This window comes from Equus quagga, chromosome 17 (genome assembly GCF_021613505.1).
Source record: "Equus quagga isolate Etosha38 chromosome 17, UCLA_HA_Equagga_1.0, whole genome shotgun sequence".
NCBI classification, from domain to species: Eukaryota; Metazoa; Chordata; class Mammalia; order Perissodactyla; family Equidae; genus Equus; species Equus quagga.
Window position 1 is genome coordinate 54,470,702 of NC_060283.1, and position 23,410 is coordinate 54,494,111.

The 23,410-nt window shown below is 35.1% G+C and overlaps 2 protein-coding genes across 2 annotated transcripts in view; both read right to left on the reverse strand.

The window, feature by feature from the left end:
* Window positions 1-16,368, reverse strand: part of VWC2L (von Willebrand factor C domain containing 2 like) — a 146,529-nt gene extending 130,161 nt beyond the window's left edge. Inside the window, exon 1 of the mRNA XM_046643151.1 lies at window positions 15,979-16,368. Coding sequence (XP_046499107.1) covers window positions 15,979-16,368 — 390 coding nt within the window. The remainder of the gene's footprint in view (window positions 1-15,978) is intronic.
* Window positions 16,369-20,264: 3,896 nt separating this feature from the next.
* The window catches only part of SPAG16 (sperm associated antigen 16), an 891,247-nt gene continuing 888,101 nt past the window's right edge, over window positions 20,265-23,410 (reverse strand). The window contains exon 16 of the mRNA XM_046644878.1: window positions 20,265-20,440. Coding sequence (XP_046500834.1) covers window positions 20,265-20,440 — 176 coding nt within the window. The remainder of the gene's footprint in view (window positions 20,441-23,410) is intronic.

The window sequence follows — 23,410 nt, forward strand, 5'->3', positions numbered from 1 at the left end:
AAAGGATGATTTGAAATACAAAGTCCAACAAAACACATCCTAACTATCCTGGGAAACAAAGGTTAATTTCTAGTGAGCCCTCTGTGAGTATTGTTGAAGCCTGAAGGGATGGATACATAAATGGGTGGGATATATTCTAAGTGCCAAGTTTTAGCACACTAACTACATCAATGACTTTCCTGCTGACCAAGTGATATTATGTTTCAGATACTATATGGTGCTCTATTCCTTTGATAATGGGCAAAAATTATCAACTAGAATATAGCTCAGATTGCTTTTCCAAAAACTTTCCATTAAACAACTGTTTAAAATCTGATCTCTACCAAGGAAAAGATATTGCTTTAAGAAGTGCTCTTCTTTTAGAGGTAATTTATGGCATAAATTTCATCACTTTATGGAACAAATCTCATTACTTTCAAACTGGATGAGAACTTTGGAAGACTCTATTTCAAAGTTGCTGATGCCTGTCAGGAATTGCACTGCTCACTTCATTAAAATATACATTAAATTACAGAGTACAAGAGTATTTAGCATCCATTGCGACTCCTGTAGCCAGTAATTTGCATGTGGCAGCCAACACCTAATAATCAATGGATCCAATGAGTTTTAACCCAAATTCACAACCATCTGAAAGAAGACCCATCGAGTCACTGATTGAAATGCTCCTCAGGGTCCTGTGTCTAATGGGATTGTGGTAACCTCTACAGTGATCTGCCCTATTGATTGGAGCATATTTGAAACACTGAGGTTGTAAGTCTTATCAAATTATGGAAACAGAGCTGGAACTTCCTTAAGAATTTTAATACTGCTGACACAAACAAAAAGAATGAGTGTGTAGATTTTTTTGTAACCACCTCAGTTGGTCAGCAAATGTGTATGATGGTATCATTTGAGTAACAACCTAAACAGTAGCTATTCTGGCTTTTTCTGAGAAGTTGATATTTTGACAATACATTTTGGAATATTATTTTTAGGGGATCTGTCAAAAACCGCTTCATGTTTGTTAAAGACATCAACATTTTAGCCAAGTGATTGTAAAGAGTGAGCATAACTTTGCCATGTAGATTTAGGGTAGGTAATAACCTAAAATTCAGAAATAAGGTATACATTTTTAAAATTATTTATTCGATATATTTACAAATATGTCTTATATATAAGGTAATGTATGTAAGGTATACCAGAGGGACTACATATCCAGGCTGCCCTCACAATAAGTGACAATCTAAAGGACAACAGTGACAATCTAGATGTCTACGAAAATAAGTTTTGATTTTTTAAAACAAATGCTCCTTTATAAGAATAACTGATGGTACTATTATAATGGAAGACGGAATTACTGGAGTTAATCTTTCTATTTTTATTTACTCTGAGTTCATATAAGACATAAGAATATTGCAAAACAGTTGATGAAATACCCAATATAAAATTATTAATTATTAAGTAGAAAAAAAGTTCCCTCATTCTTGAAAATTCATCATGAGAGTTGTAATGCAACAATGACATTATTTTAATGGCTTGGTTTTTTCCTTAAAAATATTTTTCCTGAAAAACTTTATTTAAATAATTTTTAGCGTATGTTTTAAGGGCGGGTAACTCTACACTTATTTGTTGCCTATTCTGATAAGCAGATGGTGTATAGATCCGATTTATTTTTTACGAATGTTTTCAAGGAGTTTCATGACAGCAAAATGCATCTTTTTTCTGAAATATGAAGAATAGCATACAGAAAAATAAAATATAGATAAGGAGAATGTAATCAAAATTATCTTTCTTTAGTTGAAGTCACAGATGTATTTTCTAAGCAGGCGAAGTACACTTATCAAGGAAATATCAGTGAGTATTTAAGAGGAAGAAATAAGATGTTTCAGCTGCCTATATGATCTTTGAAGGAGAACCCAAAGGTATAGACAAAGGCTAGAGGATTCAAGATAAAGACTGTGATAAAGTCTCACACTTATACTTGTGAAATCGCCTAGGAAAGCAGCAGCCTTTAGTCCCTCACTGATAAGCTGGATTGACAGTTGGCTTTGGTACAAGAAAAGTCCTTGACGGTGGAGCTTAATATTTTGAGTAGAGGCTGCATGTCTCCACACTAAGGATGCTCCACTTATCACCCGTTTATGCAATAGGGAAAAAGTGAGCAACTGTAGAGCTTCAAAACTTTTCTGTGACACTGAAAAGGACACATTGTTGATATCGGTTAAAAAGTCAGGCATCTACAATATCATTAAAACAAGGCCATATGTGGGTGGGGGAGAATATACCTCACTGGTAGGAAAGATCACACAAGAGACAAAAACCATCAGTGTTGCTCTACAGGAAACACTGAAAGGAGGTGATAAGAGAAAGGAGAGAGGGCCGTAGCTCAGCCTGCTAGCCTTGCATGGATGACACCACATTCAGGGCTTTTCAGGGTCTGGGAGGTAGGAGTTCGAGCCTCGAACAACCAAATCTATTTGTTTTGGGAGTGGCAATAAGATTATTACTTAAGAAATCTCTCCTTGCTGCTGTTTCGGTATTTCTCTGGGCAAAAATTTTCTAAAATTAAATCTTCTCTTCGTTTTCCACTTGCTGGTAGCATTGTACTTTCACATGTTATGAAGAGAGAGTAATTAAGATTAATAAAATGAAGGGCTTTATAACTTTTAATATTAAAATATATTAATTTCCAATTTTAAGTTCAAACAGCAATTTCCTACTGAATTTTATGCTTCATTATTTGATGCTTAATTCATAGCTTACTTCATTCCACAAAAATATATTGAGATGGCTTATGGGCAATAATATAAAAGTATATTTTAGTTTAAAAAATCTTGACCAAGTAATTTCTTGATAAACCTTCAGACTTTACTGTGTATTTTTTGTGCAAGGTACAGCAGAAGCAGCCACAATTTTGTAACCATGTGTAAAAATCAGTAATGTTATTGCCAGTGGAATTTGGCTGTATGATAATGTGGAATAAGGACATTTGGAGTTCAAGTTCTGCCATCAAACTCTTTGCATTACCTTGGAGAATTTTCCTGAACCTGGATTTTCTCATTTGTAAATGTAATTTGTTCATTGCAGTTAGCAGTAACAATATTAACAAGGTTCTAATTTTCTCATCACATTCTTATGAGGCAAAAAGGAAATAATGTAATATGGGAAAGAACTTGTAAACTATGTAACATTGGTTAAATGACTATCATTGTCATCATAGCTTTCAACTTGACCAGTGTTTCTTTTATTTCCCTTTGTCCATTTTCAATGGCTGTGTATTTCTGAAGGAAGTATATTGATCATAAATTATTTTTATTAAATTATAGCATATTCATTTCCATTATGAATTATTTGAAATATTGAATTTGTAAAGAATATATTTCTTAGAGTTTTGAAAGCCATCTGTATTGCATCTCCAAAATGTAGCAATGTTTGCACTCAGATTGTGGTTAGACCGAGAATGACATTGGACAGCATTTTTAGATAGTTAATTAGATTCTTATTTACAGAGATGGAACTTCAATCTTTAATCAGATTCTTGCCAAAAACAGATTTTTAACAGGGTAACTTGAGCTCACATTTTTTGGAGTCAGTCCTGATTTAAGTGTCTTCTAGTTTCAATGCGAATGTCCTAGAGCCTCATTAACAAAAGGAAAATTCTCTGTGATTGTCCTTTTTCTTCCTAATGAAGCTTTCTAAATCTCAGCTGTCAAAGGTTTGCTATTTTAGCAGGATTTTATTTTTAATGTTGGGGAAAAATTAAAGTTAGACAGTTAGACTGAAGAATTTTAATTTTTTCCCTGTCATATTTAGGAGAGGGAAATTAAAGGAACTGCAGTGAAAATAAGTAGAGTTACAGAGCGCTGTGACTGTTCTCTCACTACACAGAAATATGACCTGATTTGGTAAACACTGTAAGTTTTTACAAGGACTGTGGTATTTCCAAGACTGCAAAAATCGTTATCAAGGCCCTCGCTTTCTTTGTTGTTGTTATTTTCTTTTAATTTGTATTTCCCTGATGTAGAAGGTTTTAAAAAACCAAAATACTAAATTTGCAAAAAATACCCCTAGTCAATCCTCATTGTATCCAGAATGTGGTTGGTTTTATTTTTTTTAATAGATAGGAATGTGCCTTAGATGTAAACTTCTTTTTGGCTACGGGAGTTTTTTAAGTGAAGCAAGTTAAGCCCTGTAAAACGTGGAGCAGGGAAAGAGCTGTCCTCATGTTAGCTGTGTACTACAGTTCTATCAGAAAGATGTGGGACTTGACATGAAATATTTCAGAGTAATAATTGAACACTTCTTCAAGAATATAGCACATGTACACACTCAAATGAAAAATAAGCCGTCTCTGCCACATGTCTTGCGTAATGTCTGTTGTGAACTCATGGAAGCTGGTCAGGGGTAACGGAGAGAGCACTAGAACTGGAGTAAGAAGCCTCTCCTTCTCATTTATAAAATGAGAAGAAAAATGTCTCAGAAGTAAATAATTCAGTGAGGGAACACAGGTGCAAAATATTTCATAAAATTGTCGACTATTACTTGTTTTGTCTGAGGCACAGATCTGGTGTGTCACTTCCCTGGTCCAGGCCCTTCGGTGGCTCTCTCTTCCGTCCAGGCTTTGCCCCAAGCTCCTTAGCCTAGCATTCACATTGTGAGCCAGCCCCGCACTTCTTTCTCACTCTTCTCTCTCACTTTTTGTCTCCTCTATACCCTATGCTTTGGCCACTTGGGTTAACTCACTTTTCTCTGAACGTCCTTTGCATTTGCTTTTGCCAATTTTCCAATTTTGACTCAAATGCTTTCAATGCACTGAAATCTCCACCCTTAGCATATTCTTCTCAGCCCTTCAGACTGAATTACTCATTTGTTCAAATGAGTTCCTGGAGCAGTCATCACAGGCCACCTGCTGTTAGTGGTACCTGCATCATTCCTTTTGATAGACTAGGAGCACCTTGAGGGGCAGATTCATGTCTTATGTGTTTTGTTACATCCAGAAAATACCTACCACTTCTCCACATAAGTGATATTTAGGACATATAATGACATCAAACTATGGATGATGTAAGCTGACTTGGAAAGATGGACTAACGAACTGAATACCTAAGCAAGCAGACAGTATACACTTACTGATATGACAGGAAATATATCTATTATATCACATTAAACTAAAAATATCTACTTGACTTGTCACACTACCAAAGGAGAGTACCTGGGATATCAAAACAATGGAAATTTTCACCACCTTTCATTATGTGTTTCATCTGAAAATTCTAAGTGGAAAGTTATTAAATTATTATATATCAATTCGAAGAGCAAAGCTGGATTCCTTGGAGACAAGTGTGCAAAGAGATATGACTTAACAGGACCGCTGCTGAGTATCTATAACACATTTAAATTAGGCAAATCTAGATGCCTTTGTCAATTTACACGTGTGAAAAGAGATCCCCGAGACCACCTACAGGTGGAGTTGCACGTGTATCTATCAGTACTGAAAGTGTTTATAACTTTCAGGAAAGCAGGTCAGAAAGATGTGATGGTACTGTCACATAGTTTAAGGGAAGCGGAAAGGGAAGAAGAATAATTTGATCTTAGATTAGAATTTGGAAAACTTTTTCTATAGAGGGCCAGATAGGAAATATTTTTGACCCATGTGAGTCATATGGTCTCTGGAGCAACTATCCAGCTCTGCATTGCAGCCTGAAAGCCACCACAGACAACACGCAAATGAGGGAGCATCACTGTTTTCCAATAAAACGCTTCTTACAAAAACAGGTGCTGAGCTGGATTTGGCTACTGAAATATAATGTGCTGACCTCTGTCTTAGATTTTTGATGTAACTGGCATCATCATCATTATTATTTTTAAAAAGTCATTTCCCAATTGGTTTATGTAGCACGAATTAATAAATTACCATAAATAATTGCATTAATTGCAATTTGGGGAAATTTAAAAAGAACCAGACAATCAAAGACAAGCTGAAACATATAGACTTTTATCATTAACTGCCCATAAGAGTCAAATAAAGGAAGAAAGGATTATCTTGAATCATTAGCAAAGTATCTCTTAAATGTTTCCTTGAACTCTTATGAACTTTAAGATGTTAACAGATGTTCTGAGAACAGAAGTGTCCTACTGTCACATAAATCTGTGAAATACTGGATTAAATACAGTTTAGTGGTAATAGTAGTAAAAATGTCAGATAGCTTTTACGAATCCCTCATTGTGTGCCAAGTAGATTTTACTATTATCTCTATGGTAGAGATGAGCACACCAAGACATCCAGAGAGAAAGTCGTGTGTGCCTAGGTCAGGGGCTGATGCGTGTTAGAGCCACTCTAAACTCCAATTTTCACTCTACTGCTGAGCTCTTAGCTGACCAACTGTACACAGTGACCTCAAACAAACCTCTTAAAAATGCTCAAGCATTGTTGATATACTAATGTGCACTGCACATTTCCGAGAGACGTTAAAGAATGCATCGTATCTCAACTTTACTTGACCATGATAAAAAAATCGAAAATCCTTCCTAAGGATCCCACAGGCCGCTAGTCTCCCTAGAAAAGAGTCTGGCAAAGGCTGTATAATGGCAGCGATTCCCAAATCCAGCCCATCATTAGAATAATCTGGGAAACTTTAGAAAAATATAAATTTAAATAATTTCAATTGGAATTAAAGAGGGAGAGGTCAAGGAATTTGGATTTTTGCAAGATTCCTTCCTTAGATAATACTGATCCTATGCCAGTTTAGGAATATTTCTTTGTTCTAATGCCATGGTACTGGAGATTTTTCTATACCTCATCCATTTTCACACTCTATTCCTGACATATATGAGAGGTCAGAGTTTGCAGAGTGAAGAAATCAAGAACACAGGTCCTCAGTTCTAAAATCATCAAATATACGGCAGGAACAGCTAATTTAGTTCCTTGTTGCTTCCTAATAAAAAGCGGTCTCTGTGGAATTAAATAGGATGTGTAATCTAATGTATTTTTATTTTATTTGGGCTTATATGGTTTAATTACAGAATTTTTTATTTTTAGACAAAGGACCCCCTTTTTATCAGAGCCTTTGCAAACTTAGGTTCCCTTTGCAAATTGTACTCTGTGTCAAAGACTGATTTTAGATATGCCAATATTTTATTGTTCTTGTCTACTTATAACTCTGGGTTGTCATGGTGATAGGTGCTGATATCACATTTCTATAGACAATTGGTTGAAATAAATCTTTGCATCCAACATATTTATTGGAAAGGAAGATACAAATGAGCAGCATTTTCCTGTTAAACCTGAAAGTAGTAAAATGTAGAAAAAAGACCATAGAAAAGCAATGTATCAATGTTGCCTTTGCAGATAATGAGCTATGTCATGGTGGTGTTTCCAGTAAGTTTCTATCGGCCTTTTTTTTATCATCTGTAAAATAAGGGAGTTAGACAAAATAATTTCAAAGTTATTTTCCAGATCTAAAATTCTATAGACAGCTCTTAAAAGTAGGAAGGACCTAGACTATAAAAAACAAACCATAATGCTTGCCTTTTATAAATGGGAGAATTTATGTAAACTCAGATGCTAAAGATCTAGTCCCATGCCTAGAAGTAACAATGGTAGTCAAAAGCCAATATTAAAACAAAATGATTTCAAAATCCTAACCAAGCAATAATTTAAGAAAAAGCCAGTTTTGAGCAGGTAGAATTGTTAGCTATAAATTGACGTGTAATACTATAATTTTTAAATTCCCAATACTATTGATTCTTTATAAGACATATATGAGGACATTATGGTATCCATAATATAGATAGAACAATTAAAATTGAGTTTTATTCATGGTCACATAACAGAATTGGGAGAAAATTAAGAGTTGTGTTGAGTAGACTTTTATCCACTTCAGGCAACTTTAGACAACCGTGAAATAATATCATCTGAAAACTTTCAGGGGATGAATTCTTTTCCTTGTCACGTTAGTACTTGATTCACTTTTCATGGTGTCATTAAATCTTTGCAAAGATAGCTTTATTGTGAAGTGCTATACAGCAGGCTAGAAGCAAGGGGATCAACAACGGAGGTGTGTCAGACTGAAATTACTGATGCTAATCAGTAATGATGATAAAAGTCCAAAGTACAGACTCTAAAATAAGCCAGTCCCCCATTAATAATAGCTATTGTTTGAGAAAAGTCGCCTGGATAAGCAAACCCACTGATTACTTCAAATTGACTCAGTTATTTGTTTCAAACTCTTCTCTGAAAGCTTGGCAAAGTACAACTAAAAAATAAACCAGTAGATTTTTCTTGTGCTGTCCTTCATAAAACACACTGCCTGATGTGTACATCAAGCTGTAGGAACACAAAACAAAACAAAAATAAAATATGGTCAGGGCAAATAGGGAGTAGTAGAAACAAAGGATTTACCTAATCTTAAAGTAAGAACATTCCTGCCCCCTCAAATTTCACACACACACACACACACACACCCCAGTGTATGTGTGGAGCAACTTCAGTTTAGATTATATATATTATATAATCTACAAAATTTGCATAAAATATGTAGACCTGAGTTATAAGATATAGGAAATAAAAAAAATTATACTTGTTAATATCACACCATTGACCAATTATGTACTTTGGTGAGTAAAACCACAACTGAAAATAGGCAAATTTCTAACATATCCAAAACCTTGTACAACTGGGATTCAAGTTTGGAAGGGAGACTACCACATCACTCTCTTTTCTGTTTCATCTTCTCACACTACTGGAGAGTCAGTTAGGAATGGGCAGCAACGTCTGGAAACAGCTGATGGCTGACCTCACGTCTGAGGGAGTCACTAACAGTGACAAGCTCCACAAATCTCAGATGTGGCTGCAAATCAAACACCCATCGCCCAAGTGCACAGGGCACAGAAGGCCAGTCACAAACTTCTGTAGTCATACTTATCACAGAGTTATCACCATTAACAATAGCATCTTGCAATATGAAGGACAGCAATAAATATCAGTGGGTGAGCATGAAAAGCTATTCTTCCACACAACTAACCAAAGGGTTGGCTGAACCATCAATTCTTTTAAAATTTAAAGCAAGAGACTGACTGGAAACGGACTATCTCACCCCTTCAGAGGTTAACTTGGAAGCCGTTAATTTTTAAAATTCTACTCCTTCATTTTAAAAAGTGTTAAATGAAGAGGATCATCCCCAATTACCACTGGAGCTTTTGGAAAAATAAATTATTTTAAAAATCTGATCTATTTCTTAGATTTAGTGTAGTTTTGTATAATTAAAAAATGCCAAGTGAGCAGAATAAAAAATGAAAAAGAGCGTGAAGAACTTTATTAATTTAAGTTTTAACAAAATTGACTTCTAATCTCTGAAACTGGTCAGGGAATATACAATTTAAGTAGAGGTGTCTGAGGTATTTACAAAGATGGGAATTCTCCACTGAGATTATCTACTGTGAGCGTGTTTGTTCTGCATGCTGGGGCTGAGCCTCAGAGGAGCAACAGTTATTACTGATTAAGATTACTTATCTCTGTTATTTTGTAACAACTTGAAAATAGAAGCCATTCCTGAATTTACTCAAAGATGATTTTAATATTAAAAACCACAACATGCTCCGCGAAACAGAAACTGTATTTTACCAAGTCAACCATTGTGGAATTAGTCTTCTCAACCTCTCAACAAAGATCCTCAGTTGTCTTTGTTGTATGAAATTATGATTTTTCTAGGAGTTTCTTTGGATAGAATCTTACAAATGCTCCTTGTGACTCCATTAATAATTTGTTAAGAACTTGTCCTTCTTGGAAAAACATATTTAAAAATCCCACCCATATTCTCAAAATCCTCCCATTTCTCTGTTATTAAAAATAAATAAAACCTTCATAACTCTGGAGAGATTCATTCTGTGCCCCTTTGCCTAGTGCATACATCTTAGTCTGTGTGCCTTTCACGGAAAGTGGGCAACGGTAGGTGGTGGGTGGGGTGCAGTGAATTGTATTCTGCAAGATGTTAACTGTTAGTCTCCTCAGTGGAGATTTCTTTACAGCCTCCATTTTTTCCTGTTCTGTCATATATTTGGTCATCAGCTGCTGGAACATGTTGCCTTCCATTCTTTCTCCATATTAAAACAAACAAACAAACAAAATCACTCAAATCTCCCAGACTAAGTTCAACAATTCTTTCTTCTCAAACACCTTTATAAATTTAATGTTACAATATTGGACATTAATGGTGGGGGCACAGATTAATGAGAAAGCTGGAAAATCTTCCTTCCTGTGAATGTGCCCATTGAAGAGCAAGTCAGTTCGAAACCTTAACTGGCATTGACATTTTTTTACGGATGTGATGATTTGGCAAAATACTTCATGTGATTAATTTTCTGTTCTCTTGCTTTTTTTGTTGATTTAAATATTAAATATAAAATTGAGGGCAAAAAGTAGGCAGCTTACCACCGTAGGAAAACAAATTTTTTTAAAAAGCAACAACATATATACAAATTGTGCAGTATGAGAAAACAGTCGCGCTGAACTTGTTAAAAATAAAACTCAGAAACTGATCAACGGTCTTTGGCCCATAGTGGGAAAGGCACAAAGGTCTGTGCCTGCAGCGAAAGGCAGATTTTGGGCAAATCCAAATCCTGAATTAGGGACACTGGGTGTTGACTGCAGAAAGTCACTTTAAAATAAGACAGGCTATGCAAAAGCTGAAATAAGAAGATCTCTTTCAGCTGCATGCAGTTTAACCTTCAGGGTCTGACCTAAAACTAAATCAGTACAAGTTTTAAAATATATATTAAAAAAAAATCCAAAAAAGCTAATTCTAGCTGAGGGAGAGTTATAAAAATACTGAGCAAAATAAGAAATGATTTTCCTTTTGGGAAACTCAGCATGAGATAATTGAGCCACGAGCCAAAGCTGATAGAGCACACATTTCCAATCAAGTTTTTAAGGAAATGTTATTGAAGTATTATTTATGGTCTTTATTTCTTGAAAAGTAGTTTTCAGTGTCATTTTGCCTGGATAAACATAAAAGAAACATGAGAGAACCTGCTATACAGTGACCTTTATCTTAATGCAATATTACCAAAACACTGGAAAATTTAGAGTTTTCAAAAAGAGTAGAGAGAAATCCATTTTCAAAGCTTGCATCAGCAAATTTTGAAAAAAAAAAGCCAACCTTTATGAATAACAGTATTCTTCCCATCAGGTGACACATATGGATCAATTTACATTTGAATTTGATGATCAGAAAAGATTGAAGTAGGGACATATGTTTTGCAACTGTATAGAATGAGACAACACAAATAAAACACTGGGTAGTCATTACAACCCTGGGATGAGGCGGATTCCAAGGCGAGACATAGTGAGGAGGGGTAAGAAGAAGGAGTAGGAAGTAGGCAAGTTGGAAACAGGTGCTTCATGAACAATGTATGTCATCTTTAGGGGCCCAGAGAGCACTCTGCCTGAGCTACCTGAGTGCTTCTTTAACTAATTAAAATGAAGATCAACACATAAGCAGAAAGAAACTAAGGCATTTTGGAGGAACTCTAATTTCTTTATTCTATGCATTCAGTTATAATCTGACCCACGTGTCATTCACCAAAAATATACTAAATGCCTGTTTCCTTGTTTACATGGTGCTTGGGGTTTGGAACAGAGGAGAAAAAGGAAAGCCCTGTCTCTAGCCTCAAAAGGCTCACTGTCTAGTGGGAGACACAGGTTGTTTGACTATATATTTTGCAGTGCAAAGAGACAGTAGAGGTGGTGGAGAGCTTAGATTCTGCAGCCAGGCTGCCCAGGTTTGAATCCTGGTTCTTCCACCTTAGAGCTGTGTGATGCTGGGCAAGCTACTTGCACTTTGATGCTTCAGTTTTCTAATAAAAGTATAACCCTCATTATTAGGAAATGAAATGTATTATAATACACATAAAGGTCTCAACAGTGTCTGGCTATGATTACTGTTCTTGTTATAATGGTGTGCACAGCATGCTGTGGGAACATACTGGAGAGGAGCGAGACCCAGCCCAGGATACAGTAGTAGGACAGTCAGAGAGGGCTTTCCAGTTGAGACGAGATTTAAATGGAGGTTTCAAGTAGTCAGTCTAGTAGGACTTATGCAGGTGTGCAATGGTGAAAAACTGTGGGATAGCGTGTGCAAGCACACAGGGAAGAGAAGTCTCTGAGAGTTTGAGATAATTTGGTGAGTTTGATGAGTGGAATCTAGACTATACTAGGAAATTTAGATTTTTTATCTTAAAGACTGTCCTGAATGTTTTTGCCCTTATGAATGCTGATCATCTCATTCTTTGTTTTCTTCAATAGCCCACCTCCTCAGCCGTTAATTTCTCTTCACCTATATTCAATTCTATACTTGGCTGTAAGGCAGTCTTGTTTGAAAAAACATATTTAACTAGGTCATCTCTATGCATAACAGCATGAATTCTACTCTGTTATTTTTTAGACTGAATCTAAATATTTTGGCCCAGAATTCAAGTTCCTCTCTCCACTGTCCAAAACACATATACAAATTAATCCCCCTCTTACTATAATAGCATTTTAGCAAGACCCAACTTCTTGTTATTACCACTTTCCTCTTCTCTTTGCAGATTTTATTTATCCCAATCTCTGATTTTGCTAAAGCAGTTTCCTCTTTGGAATTTTAATCTCTCCAGATCAATTTTAATTATTTCTTTAAGAACAGGTTCAACTTTGACCATTTGAAGAAAAAGAAAGCTTGTTTGACCAAACCTCACACCATGTTGATAAGCTTGACACCATAATCTCTTGGTGCTAAGCTCACAATCACATACTTTACTTGAGGCAGCTTTCCCTGCCCCCTTATCTCTTCACACTGTTCATGTTTTCCTTGTGAGTAGAGAATTTGCTTTCTAGATATCTTACTTTCCAATGTAAGTACATCTACAGTATTTTGTATACTAAACAGCCCAATAAATGTTTGTTGGATGAATATATTATATGTAAAAATATCTCATAATGCAACCTCTTTAATAACATGCCAAGATCATTATGTGAATGATCCATACATCTTTAGAAGTTAGTTACTTGTCTCTTGTAAGCTGAATTGGAAGAGAATCAAGATGACAGATCATGGCTGATATTTGCATAAGTGTATTTAGTTCACATAGATAATTAGAACATTTAAAAAAGTAATTGGAATTCTTTTAATTGAATGACTTTTGAAGATGAGCTTCCATTATAAAATGTAAGTGTAGACAAAGGATTTTAGAACTTAGAGTAAATCCTTGGACCTTAGAGTTTAGGAGAAGGGAAACAACCATTTATTCAGTATCTATTGTGTACCAGTCATCACAAGGCTGCTAACTTTGCATAAGTTATCTCATTAAAGGTTTTCAACATCTCTTCTCAAGAGAAGTCATTATTTTGATGGGTATTTTATAGCCAATGCCACTATGGCTCAAAAAAGTTTGACTCTTTCCAAAGTCTTACATCCAAGTGATGAATTTGGGATTTGACTCCAGGTCTCTCTGACTTTAGAGCCAAAGTTCTTTGAGAGGTTATGCAAACTTTATTGTTTGAATGGTAGTATTCAGAAATAGATTAAACAATGACAATTTTGGACAAGTAGCTAACTTTCTTGGTCTCAGTTCCTCACTCTTACAAATTTGTCCTTCATAATCTCTAAAGCTTTTATAACTCTAAATCTTTGTGAAAAACTTGCATCTGTTTTCTTTTTTTATAAATCACATTTAAAAATCTCATGGCCTAAAGAGTAAGGTGGAAAAGTTAAACATCAATGAGTTATATATTGACTATAGCAGGGATATATAGTTGAATGAAGGAATTATTAATTTTTATATATTCTCTATTGTTTGACATGGTAAGATAGGTATTACTTTTGTCATAAAATCTAATAGAGGGAAAAACTATAGCATTTTTAGTGGTGAGTTGACTAAGTTCAAATAATCAGTCAATATCTGTTCTTCTTTATTAAATATTGATTACAAAATTATATAAAACTCAAAAATTTTATTTGATGTACTTTTTTGCTTGGGCTAGGCTATCCTACAATGCCTTTTTGCATTCTACCCTAGATAAATATGCATGTTAGAGGAGATTGACATGATTCTAAAACCATGACTGGAATTAAATCATGTGTTGAGTATTTGCATTTACTTTCATTATCCTAAAAGTAAAAATAGCTAATGTCAAAATGTATCCAATATTTTAGAGACCATAAAGTCATTAATAAGTGTACTATACTTTTGACTGTTATTTGATGTCAATAATGATAATTTTACTAGACTCTCAAAGTCTCTTCTCAATATTGTGCAAGAAGGTATTATAATACATAAAAGAGAAAAGTCTAGAATAATATTTACATACAGCCAGCCATGAATTGCTCAACAACAGGGATACGTTCAGAGAAATGCATTGTTAGGTGATTTCGTCATTGTGTGAACGTCATAGAGTGTACTTCCACAAACCTAGATGGTATAGCCTACTACACACCTAGGCTATATGACCCTAATCATATAGGATTACCATTGTATATGCTGTCCATCGTTGACCAAAACGTTGTTATGCGGTGCATGACGGTATAAGAAAGTTGAATGTGATAATTGTCACTAAAATTTCTCTCATGTGCTAAGAAACCTAGTTAAAATGACTGGGTAATTTTGGGTAAATTAGAACTGGTTTGAACCCAGAACGTGGTATTGGCTGAATGCAATGAAATGCTAATCACAGAATACTCTGGTCGTTATCAGTTAAAATCTTTTTTTCCACATATTGACTTCATCCACCATGTGACTCTTGTGGCCAAGGAAGTCGGGTCAGTGCTAATAACCAAACATTCTTCTCTCAAACATAAACAGTCACACTGAAAACTAGCTGTATCTCCTTTTGCCTATAAGGTTCTGAGCACCTTATCACAGAACTTAGATGAAATGAAAACCTTTTATATCAAGTCATCAGTATGACAGATACTCCAAGGAACAAACTGCCATTACATTTAAGGAGGACATTTTGACATATTAATTTATACCCTCAGGGTTCAGATCTGGCTTGTAGGAAACCCTAATTAAAACTAGCCATTGGAGAAAAGAGACTCCAAGAAGAGATAAAAATGAACTCCAAGTTACTTGAAAATATGACACAAGCATAAGAGAAAGACTAAGAAATACCATAGAGGCTGAAAAAATTACAGTCTTTTTTTTGCTACCTTTTACAATGGACTATGATAAAAATTCAGTTCTCTCTTGGGTCTTGTAAGTAAAAAAGGCTAACCAGCAAAGGAGAGAATGGGGACCATGTTTTACAACAAGTAGTCCAATGCATATTCTTAATATAAAGACCACAACTCAGAAGTATGTCTCTGTAGAACTTACATTTCCGTTTCTACAGCTAAAAAGGTGATTTTAGACTATAGTTAAATGACTCTAAATACTCTCTTGGGTCTTGTAGGTAAAAAAGGCTAACCAGCAAAGGAGAGAATGGGGACCGTGCTTTACAACAAGTAGGTCCAATGCATATTCTTAATATAAAGACCACAACTCAGAAGTATGTCTCTGTAGAACTTACACTTCCATTTCTACAGCCTAAAAAGGTGATTTTAGACTATAGTTAAATGACTCTAAATACAGGCTAATAAGCCACCAAAAAAAATCTCACAAAATTTAAACAGTAATTTAATAGACGCATAGCCTCAAACAAAATTGTCTCCCTCAGAAAACGTATTTTGTAATAACACAGAAGAAATGTTTAAGGGCAAAAACTAAAAGATTTTAAGCATGCCCTAAATACTTCTAAAGTAATTGTTATCATGAAACCCTACAGATATTGATCAAAAAACCAATTGTATATTTGTTGACCACAGTGGTACTTATGCTAACTGGAATCATATTGTTGTAAATTAAAGGGAAATTTAAAAGTCTGTTTTTCTAACATTAATTTTCTAACATTTAATTTTTCTAACATTAATTTTCTAAATATGTGGTGTGAAAAGTTACTATTCAATAAATACAAAGGGTAACTCATACCTTGAATTCCTCCAAGATTTTGTAATTCTTCCCATGATATTCACAAAAGTTTTTCACTTCTTTGCACTCAGGACAGCATCCATTGTGTTCCACTTTAGTACACTTTGGGTGAATTTTAGGACATTCTGGCTGGTCGCAAACAGGTCCATCCAGAGCACAGACACATGGACAGTTGGAATGTCCTGGGAAAAATCGTTCTCCCAACTTGTATACAAAGCCGCTGTCATCCACACACCCTTTCCCTCGATAGTCATCAAAAATCAGATTGTCATTACTGGAGATCTGGTCACCTTCATCAGCAGGGTAGTCTTCATGACTGATGGCAGCAGAGGTAACCAATCCAGGGATGACCAACAGAAGTATGCAAGCTTCATGAATATGAAGAGCCATCCCCCTCCTCAAAGGCTTCTGGATGTGCTCCTAATAGTAAATACACTCAGCTCCTTCCATGGGAATACAAAAGGGGTAGGCTGAAAATAAATATTTAAAAAGAATAAGTTTGTATATACAAAGAGAATATAGATTCACTTAAGCTCACGTTCTTAACTTGCTTATTTGGAGTCTATTTGGAAGATACTAAGACCTCAAATAGACTAAGTTCATGCAACTATCTACACTTTATAATGCAGTTTGGAGAGTTTATCCTTGGTAATATATGCTTTAAAATTTATCCTTTCTGGATTATTTCACCTAGGATCCTTCAGCTTGATTTTCTCTTCTAAATTTCAAAGGTCTGGCTTTGTCTAACTTGTAAGAACTAGCTTTACTGGGCCTCAAAAGGTGATTTTACAAGTAGTTACTTACAAATAACTCAAGAACATTTGAATTCATATTCCCTATTATTCTTTAAGCTGGACCAGTCAGTGATGGAATGTATATATATTACAATCATCTGTATAAAAACGCAAGAGATTAGTGAGCAAAAAATTCTACTTCTAAAAGAAAGAGAAGAAATCAACAATTGAATGTAAATTATAATTGGGATGGAGCTAGTATAAAGGATCTTTATGCCCATAATTGGTGAATAACAATAGTCTCAATATGGGTTACTTGTTTCAGTGAACATGAATCTGAATTTTGAAACACAGCTAAGAAAAAAAATAGCAATATTTATAAAACTATTTATAAATACTATTCCACAGTGAATAAGAGAAAGAAAAATTTTAAGTAATAAATACAAGAGAACATGTATTGCAAAGGATTTATTAAAAATAAGTTTATTTGCACTATTGTCCTCACCTTTATTTTACTCAGGAAGTAAGCTCCTAGTGGGCAGGAAAGAAGTATCTGTGAACTTTTTTTGTTTTTTACAGCAACTTGAATCTAGTACTCATGTAATACTATTTGAATTAATTGCTTCAACATAAAATAAATACCATTCACACAGTCTTGAAAAGTTAACTCTTTTGTGCCATACCAAAGATATTTGCATTTAGCCAATTTGCACAAAAAATACCTGTGTAAAATCATTTATTGAAGTTTCTTAAGATAGTAATGAGGTGTTGCCAATCATAGAAAATATGTCTATTAATCTGATGGCATCGACTCATAAACTTCACTTGGTATTAGTACTTGGTGTGGAGTGTTGGTAGTGGGCTCTTGTTTAAATGTTTAGAGTGACTAACTCATACAAAGGCTCTGGGGAAACTGTGTGACTTTATGGAGTAATAGATAAGGAAAAGTGTTGTCAAATAGTTAATTTACCTATTTAAGTGCTATTGGCTCTATGCCTTTTTCCATAATATTGCTTATAGGACATTTTCAGATCATTTATAAATATTATTCATTGGTTTATTTTCAGATTATAGTAAGAGCAATGATAAACTGTTTCTTTTCAGTCTAACATATACACATGATAATCTTTAAAAAGATAAAGATGCCATTAGGAAACTTCATGAACTATTATATTGTATTTGCATTTTAAGTTAGATATGCAAATCCAGTAAGAGTAAAATGGAAGGTAGTATATTCATGCCCTCCTTCAAGAGAAAACTGCTCTGTGATATTAGAATTCCTTTTGGGTACATAATGATAAAGGAGATGGGTTTCCTTTAAAATGTGTCAAAAATAATGAGTCATGATAGAATTAAAAAATGCAAACCTATAATTCTGCCTGAGAAGCCAGAAGCTTCCTTTGACAAAGCATTTTTTTCTCTTAAATTACTAGAGAGGCCACAAACAGAAGCTTCTGAAAAAGCATAAAAAATTTTACTAATTAAGGCACGAATTTGTACATCTCTCACATATTTAGAAAGTTTATCTTGGAAGAAAAAGGAGCTATGGTGCTTCCTTATAGTATTCCAGTCGTATCTGTCACTACATGCAGGATAAGCCATATAGAATACATATGTCATTCTGCTTCAAAAGGACACAGACACAAAATGATCTCTTTGCAAGCTACAGGTAGGCATTAATGAGTCAGGTTATGGTAATCGTAAACTTAAAGGTAAAAATAAGAGTGTAATATCCACTTTATATAAACATTAAACATGCTTTTATTATATGAAATACCTTTTAAAATGTGCATGGAGAAAACAAGGTTTTCTTATTAATACAACAAAGTTCTTAGGCAATTAAAAAAAATACCTCTTCATGTTGAGCTGCTCTAGTGCAGTTTAAGACAGTATTTATTTAAGAGAAGAAACATTAGAGAAATGAAATAAAATAAAATGTTTATCTGAAGGTTTTTAATAAGTAAGCAAACATTGCTAAACTGAGAATCACTTCCCAGCTAAAGTTCCCCCTCCCCATATTGGTACATATGATTTAAAATGACTGCATCTATTTCTTTGAGAAAACAAATATAACTCATGTCATAAGATACACTTACCTAATCACTCTGGAGGTTAACGGTGGTGGGGGGGGGGTCATAGACCAATATGAACTAAAAGATCAGGTATGTTTTAAGGAAACAGTTCCTCTTTAACTATCCAAAGAATACATTTTCAGGCTTGAATTAAAGACAATCCATTCTTTCTACCTCCCATTTCAAAACACAGTCAAGAAGCAGTCTCCCGCCCTTCCAGAGAGAAACACAGCAGACACACATAAGAAATATGCTTTGGACCCGTCTTCAGAATTCAAAGCAAGCAGCAATGCTGGTTCTGTAGAAATCCAGATCCCAGTAGCAGAATCATGTTGAACTTATTTTTAGCATTTTCCCAGATCCTTCTATGAAATTTCCCGGCTGATTACGCCTCCTCCACACATGAGTTCACTTACACAGTATTTGCTACGGCAGTAGAGGTGATTTGGCTAGGCTCTGAGGATCACAAACAGCAACAGCATGCTGTAGCTTAAACCCCGCTCCGCCAGCAATACCATCAGCATCATCCACAATGTGTTGCTTGAATCCCCTCTCACACACCAGAAAATACAAACTGTGGACGTGAAGGAAAGGAGCAACTTTAGCTGGGTTTCTGCATCGCTGAGAGCAGTTCGCAGACTGCTGATTTGGAGCTCATTCTGCTGGCAGCCGGGAATTCCTCAGCACCACGGACAGCGCCAACAGCTGGCTTCTGAGCCCAGTTCGGTCGAAACCCTGAGCTGCTTCTTTGGAACAGGCTAGAGTATTCTCTTAAGCAGTTGCGCTTTATACAGAGGCTGCGTGCATTAGGGGGAAAGGCGTTTTACGTCCGAGATACTTCTTTGCATTGAAATTACAATTAAAAGAATACAAAACATTGTAATTGTACCTAATGCATTCTTGGATGGGCTGCAGATAATGAAAGTTCCGGAAGAGCCTTGCATTGAGGTTTAAGCCATCTGCAGTCTCTGATTATTAATAGATAAAGCATGATCATTGTCGAAGAATCAGTGAAAATGTATGCTCCCTGATTTTATTTGACCCCTTGGTTGCAAAAAGACTTTCCCCATGCTACGTGATTAAACTTTGGATCTTTCTGCAGCTTGGATTTGATTTTTTAAAAAAGTAGCCCAGTTCTCCTGCAGTTTGTTCTCTAACATCCAAATCAATCTCCTGTAATTCGTCTAGTCTGTCATTAGGCGTCATTGTAAGCTGTTTCTTCTAAATCCCTAGCAAAGATGCTCTGTCTCTAAATTCTTACCAAAATGAGAAAGAAAAAAGACCCAGACACAAATGAATGAGCAAAAAGTTATTTTTATTGGTAACAGTACGAGCACTAAAATATATGTCCAACGCATGTTTTAAAGCGAATTGTAAATGTTACCTTCTGGCATATTTAACCAGATATTTACTTGTTTGGGACTATAGGAGGCATTTCAAGCCTTAAAGGGAATGCCCTCTGCAGTGGGTATGCTGACCGTCAAGACCACGTTCGAACAGTGCCATCGGAGCCTCCGGAAAATAGACTCTCTCCGTCCTGAGAAAACACGACTGTGTGAGCCTCACTCTCGTGGCCCATCAATTTGTGAATCTGCCCTGATTTAAGATCCAGCAAGTGGATAACTCCATTGCCACTCGCCTGAGCTAAAACTCGACCTGAGAGAGAGAAAGAGAGAGTGTTAAAGTTTTATTTCAAGCAGTCACAGTCTATGAGCAATGAAATATACACTTTGTTACCATTGTAATTCAATAAACTTGTTTTATATTAGATGTCAATCATTAAATATGAATTAACCCCTGTCTATATAGGAAATAATTCCAGTCTGAATTAAGACATGTCAACGATTAGATTATAAAATTTTAAAATAACAAGGTAAAACCTAATGTTTTACCTACTTTATGTGTAAAGGTCATCAAATGCCCTGCTAGTCTCCTTATGTTTGGGATTAATAAACAATTTTGAGAGGAGGAGATTGAGAGGAACTGAGTAATACAGTTTTCCCTTTCAAGTGAATTATATGTGAAAAAGTGTTAAAAAGCATAGACTTCAAAATTTATCTATGGCAAAGATGTATATATATATATATACACACATGGATAATTTATATTTTAACATTTGTATTATATTTTAAACTTGTTTATTATAATTATGATACATCTTTAATTAAAACTATAATAATACACATTTATGCTTTAAAAATTGTGACACTGATGAACTCAACAAATTTTTTTAGAGTTGAAGTGAAAATACCTCATTTAGGTTTTTTACTCTAATTTAAAATTCAAAATTCTGTTCAACTAAATTTGTGTTACATAAGAGAGCTAAATACAGCATAGAGTATTCTCATAATTTTTATAGCATACATATTTTTTGAAGTATTTTTTTTTTGAGGTGGATTAGCCCTGAGCTAACATCTGCTGCCAATCCTCCTCTTTTTGCTGAGGAAGACTGGCCCTGAGCTAACATCCATGCCCATCTTCCTCTACTTTATATGTGGGATGCCTATCACTGCATGGCTTGCCAAGCAGTGCCGTCTGCACCTGGGATCAGAACCTGCAAACCACAGGCTGCTGAAGCAGAACGTGCGCACTTAACCACTGAGCCACCAGGCCGGCCCCTATAGCATATATTTTTGAATAGTCTCCTTAAAGTGAAAAGCAAATCAGCAGTCCAATTCTAACTAATACTTTCATTAAAGATGTCCAGTAGCAAACTATCAGGGAATTTGGAGGTAAGTAAAAGCAATAGAATATATTTACATTTGCTCAATAAATGGGGTAAATAAGTATAAGATTAGTATTATCCATGGAATTATCTAACCATACTTAGAAAGCATACTATCATCCCAGTAATAACATTTAAAATTCATTAAACTCTTTCAGCATGCTAGATACTAGATTTACTACCTGATGGGGATAATTCCATGTAATCCTTACAGTAATCCAATGATAAAGAAAATATTAACTCCATCACATAGGTGAAGAAAGAGAGGCTTGGAAAAGCTAAGTAACTAGCTTAGGAGGACACCCTAGGTATAGAGAGAGCTGGCTTTTAATCATAAGCACTTTGAATCCAGAGCCTGGGCTCTTAGTCATTGCATTTTCACATCCAGCACAGCACTGTTATTAATGATGCCTTCTTGACAGATTTTAAGTAGGTGATATGTTGTGAAAATAGAATTTGCCCATTTCATAATAAAAAGTTTATAGTGATATCACCATAAAAGTCACAGTGAAATATTTAACCACAAATTATACCCCAAATTGTCATGAATGTCTTTAAAACAGAGAAAAGTTATAAAAGTAAAGCTAAACATGATAAATACAGCCTATTTGCAAACGTTTATAACTACTGGGCTTCTTCATCTAGAACAAAGCCTGACACAGCAAAGATCCTTAGGATGGATTAGAGTGTCCAAAGCAGCAGATGCGAATATTTATTATAAACCCTCTTCTAAGTCTTTGCTGACAGAGGCATTACATATAGATTACACTTCCAGCTTCGCTCTATAGGCAATTGCTGTTTGTGACTTTCCTAAGAATCACACTGATAACTCTTTTCTACTAGTCTTTATACAACAGCTAGGAAGGGGGTAAATATTATTTTCTATTTTTGAAACCAAACTGAACAAAACAGAATCAAAGCCCATAAAGAAAATGGAAAGGTTTTAACTTTAAACCATTATCTTTTGTTGATGTAAAATCTGTAAAATTCATAATTGGAAATATTTATGAAGGTTCTTCATAATTTCTGAAAATTTGTTGAATAAAATAGAGAAAATGATAATATTAGAGCTTTATGTTAGGATTATATAATTCAGCAGCACCGTGCCTCAAGTATTTCAAAAATTTGTCTTTACTACAACAGATTTGAGTCAACAAGTTTGTGGTGAGGTTTTTTCAGGTTTACTTGAGCACATTTTCAGAAGATTGCAAGACTACATATAATATCTAATTCCTAAAAGGTGTATAAATTTATGATCATGTTAAACTTTAAAGCATATTGGATTATTACAAGGCATATAGCATCTGATCTAAAAATTAGTTTTGCTAGGAATGGAGATGCTGAACTCCGTTTAGGTTAGAAGATTTTCAAAATTACTTACCAGATGTGTCAATTGCTACATGAGTATCTAGTTGGTGTGAAAGAGAGGTATCACCCAGAAAAAAATGCCACAATATGATTATTGGTGGCATCTCTAGAAAGTAGAGTATTTACAGACACGTGCATGGACATCTTTCTAAATAGCTTGGTGATTGGCAATGAAAAATAACCCACAATGTGAATCATTTGTTATCCCAGTGTCAGAATCTTCATGACAAATTTAGGAAGAATAGAAAAGTTATCCACATCAAAACTTGGTCAAGGAGGGGCCAGCCTGGTAGCCGAGTGGTTAAAGTTCCATGTTCTCTGCTTCGGTGGCCCAGGGTTTGAGGGTTCGGATCCCACATGTGGACCTACTCCACCCACCGGCCATGCTGTGGAGGCAGACTATGTACAAAGTAGGGGAAGATTGGCACAGATGTTAGCTCAGGGGTAATCTTCCTCAAGCAAAAAAAAAAAAAGGAGGATTTTCAATAGGTGTTAGCTCAGGGTGAATCTTTCTCACAAAATCAAAAAATAAA